We start from the raw sequence: 3,194 nt of genomic DNA, 5'->3' as shown, positions 1-3,194 counted from the left end.
CCTCACTACCCTCTGGAGAGCCTTACGGTTGAGGGCGGTGCAGTTGCCATACCAGGCGGTGATACAGCCCGCCAGGATGCTCTCGATTGTGCATCTGTAGAAGTTTGTGAGTGCTTTTGGTGACAAGACGAATTTCTTCAGCCTCCTGAGGTTGAAGAGGCGCTGCTGCGCCTTCCTCACGATGCTGTCTGTGTGAGTGGACCAATTCAGTTTGTCTGTGATGTGTATGCCGAGGAACTTAAAACTTGCTACCCTCTCCACTACTGTTCCATCGATGTGGATGTGGGGGTGTTCCCTCCCTACAATCCAACAGATTCATGGCCCTGACTACAATCCAACAGATTCATGGCCCTGACTACAATCCAACAGATTCATGGCCCTGACTACAATCCAACAGATTCATGGCCCTGACTACAATCCAACAGATTCATGGCCCTGACTACAATCCAACAGATTCATGGCCCTGACTACAATCCAACAGATTCATGGCCCTGACTACAATCCAACAGATTCATGGCCCTGACTACAATCCAACAGATTCATTCTCTACTAAAGGTGTTCTATCATAAAACGGTTTCATTGTAGTCAGAACAACATTCACCTTAGTTTAATACTCATGCCAGTCTTAAACTGGAGTGAAATAGAGAGTCAGATTTCTTCCTTCCACAGGGATAAACTAGTTCCTGAGAGAAGTTATGGTGTACTTGACATTGCTTTATTACATTCATTAATGTTGTAGTTAACATGAATCAATGCAGTAATACATTTGGCTACATTGTATTGTCTGTAATAAAGGTATTACTGTACAGCCTGGGGGGGGGGGGGGGGTAACATACACTACATACAATACAACACAGAGACTGTAAAGACATTACAATAACAAACAGACCTCATACACATGATCACATGATTCTCCTTCTGGGTAAGATACTGGATATCAGCTGATACAGCACAGATATATATATATATTTTATTTTATTTAACTAGGCAAGTCAGTTAAGAACAAATTCTTATTTACAACGACGGCCTACACCGGCCAAACCCAGACGACGCTGGGCCAATTGTGAAATTAATGAATAGTCATGATTAGAAATGACACATTACTTAACACACATAACTACCAGATTACCTTTGTTAATGCTCAGGTAGCCAAACCAGCCTATAAAATATATAAATGTAGATCTGGACTAATGCCCAGATGTTGGTTATTGTCAACAGTCTCCACAACCTGATCCTTTACAGTCCTTTGTTGAGGGGAAGGGCGGATTGACCGACCATAACAGAATCTTTCACACATTTGTGTCTGCTCTGATAGGTGCTCTGGCAGTCATATTTTCATTGTGATTTGAGCTGAATCGACAAAGGTGCATCAGTGTCCCAAAAATGTCTCAGGTCTCAGAATCTGAAGACAGGATCATTTCCTCTGACACTGTTGCATCAATGTTGGCAAGTTTAGACTGTGAGGCAGTGTTACTCCACCTCCTTTTAACACAAATGAAAATGCCCAATAGAATAACAATCAGCAGCATCACCAGTAGAACTGAGGGGGTGGATAGGTGAAATCTCTCTGCCCCAGACTCCCAACTGACATCCAGCTTGTTGTCCAGACTGAGGTGAAAGGCAATACAGGTGTAGTTGTGTCTCTTCTTTAGCTCCTCAGTACTGACCTCCAGACTCTTCCTCAGCTGGTAGGTCCCATCTCCACTAGGCAGCACCTCCCCCCCTGTCAGCTCCTGTTCTGCCACTGGCTGGCCGTCTCTCAGCAGGGTCATGTTGATGTGGCGGGGGTAGAAACCAAACGCCAGGCAGCTCACCTGGAACCCTCCAGAAACCTCTTTCTTTATCAACCTGAGTCTGGGAGGAACTTTACGCATCACAACGTTCTTCTCTCTCTTCAGGAATCTCTTCAGGTTTTTGATGCAAATGGGAAGGTAAAAATTCTTAAATTTTGTCTTCATTAATGTTTGCATTATCCCATCCCATCCTAGAAGTAGTTTACCAGCATCGTATGTAAAATGTGTCGTGTTGTAATACAAAGCATAATCTTCAGAAATGCCATTGAAAATGTTCTTAAACATGGCCAAGGCCGGTTCACCATTGTCCAACATCTCACAACCAGTCAATCTTTGCTGAACTTGAACACCTTCCGTGAGATTCAAGTGGTGCTTTAGTTCAACTGATCTGTCTTTCATGCTTTGGTACATATCTCCAAATATATAAGCTTCATCCTGAGCGTCATCATCCTCAGTTTTGTCTGTGATATGTTGTCCCCTGTAGACAGACTGTTTATCGTTGGAGTCATAGTAAGTCACTTGAACATCATCCAACATCACCACAACCGTAAACTCAGGGAAAGGCGTCTCTCCGTTGATATATGTTGCAAGTGCCCACAGAGAATGTGATCCTGAACCTGGGAGAGGAGTGATATTATACACATTTTATAACATAATATGGAAATATAGATTACCCTTCTGAATCAGAGAGGTGCAGTTCTTGTGGATGGCTGTTCACAAATGGGGAATGTGGAAGACACATTTCAGCTGAATGCATTCAGTTGTGCAACTAACTAGACATGCCCTTTTCCTTCACAACCCGTAAGGCGCAAATAAATTAGAGAGCAGCAGTGTGATTCACATCATCAATGCGCCATGTAGCCTAGATATCAATAATACGTGATATCAGTGTAGCCTGTAGGCTACTCGCAACCCTGTACACAGGTATGTACATTTGACATTTTATGACATAATAAATCATTAAATGAGGTAGAAAGTTAAACCCTTACCTGCGTTGACAATGGTGTAAAATGACAGAACAAACAGAAAGACAGACAGTTTGCCCATGATTTTGATAGTATAGCCTTGTGTAGTAAGAAGTGAGTCTGACAGACTTTCCCTTCAACTTAAACTGCGTAGCAAGAAGTGTCTGTCATACTTTCTCTTTCACTTAGTCAAGTGCGTAGCATGAAGTGAGTCTGAAATACTTTTTTTGTATAGAGCTTGCATGCTTGTAGTCAAAGGTATTTATAACTAACCCAATTGGCGATCACAATTGAATGTGCATTCCGCCACCTACTATACAGGATGGAAACAGGATTCACCCAAAAAACTGAACTAACAAAAAACGTCCCAAAAACTGTTCAAATAAATAAATAAATTGACCAGAATCTGATCCCTACAGGCTCAAGGGGAACCTGG

The 3,194-nt window shown here is 42.5% G+C and overlaps 1 protein-coding gene across 1 annotated transcript; it reads right to left on the bottom strand.

Moving 5' to 3' along the window:
* Nucleotides 1–693: 693 nt before the first annotated feature.
* On the bottom strand, nucleotides 694–2,986 carry LOC116371364 (major histocompatibility complex class I-related gene protein-like). The gene is made up of 2 exons (XM_031820208.1): nucleotides 2,783–2,986; nucleotides 694–2,410 (listed from the first exon to the last, which is right to left on the bottom strand). The coding sequence occupies exons 1-2, from the start codon at nucleotides 2,838–2,840 to the stop codon at nucleotides 1,389–1,391; spliced, it is 1,080 nt and encodes a 359-aa protein (XP_031676068.1). The 5' UTR covers nucleotides 2,841–2,986; the 3' UTR covers nucleotides 694–1,388.
* Nucleotides 2,987–3,194: the final 208 nt, after the last annotated feature.

Source organism: Oncorhynchus kisutch, unplaced genomic scaffold, assembly GCF_002021735.2.
Source record: "Oncorhynchus kisutch isolate 150728-3 unplaced genomic scaffold, Okis_V2 scaffold3135, whole genome shotgun sequence".
Classification (NCBI taxonomy): Eukaryota; Metazoa; Chordata; class Actinopteri; order Salmoniformes; family Salmonidae; genus Oncorhynchus; species Oncorhynchus kisutch.
Note: the sequence above shows the minus strand (reverse complement) of the source record. Positions and strands in the feature narration are given on the sequence as shown.

Coding starts and splice junctions, on each gene's coding strand:
- LOC116371364 (XM_031820208.1), bottom strand. CDS start 2,840: ATGGGCAAACTGTCTGTCTTTCTGTTTGTTCTGTCATTTTACACCATT. Junction 2,411..2,782: donor TTACACCATTGTCAACGCAG/GTAAGGGTTTAA, acceptor CTCCTCTCCCAG/GTTCAGGATCACATTCTCTG.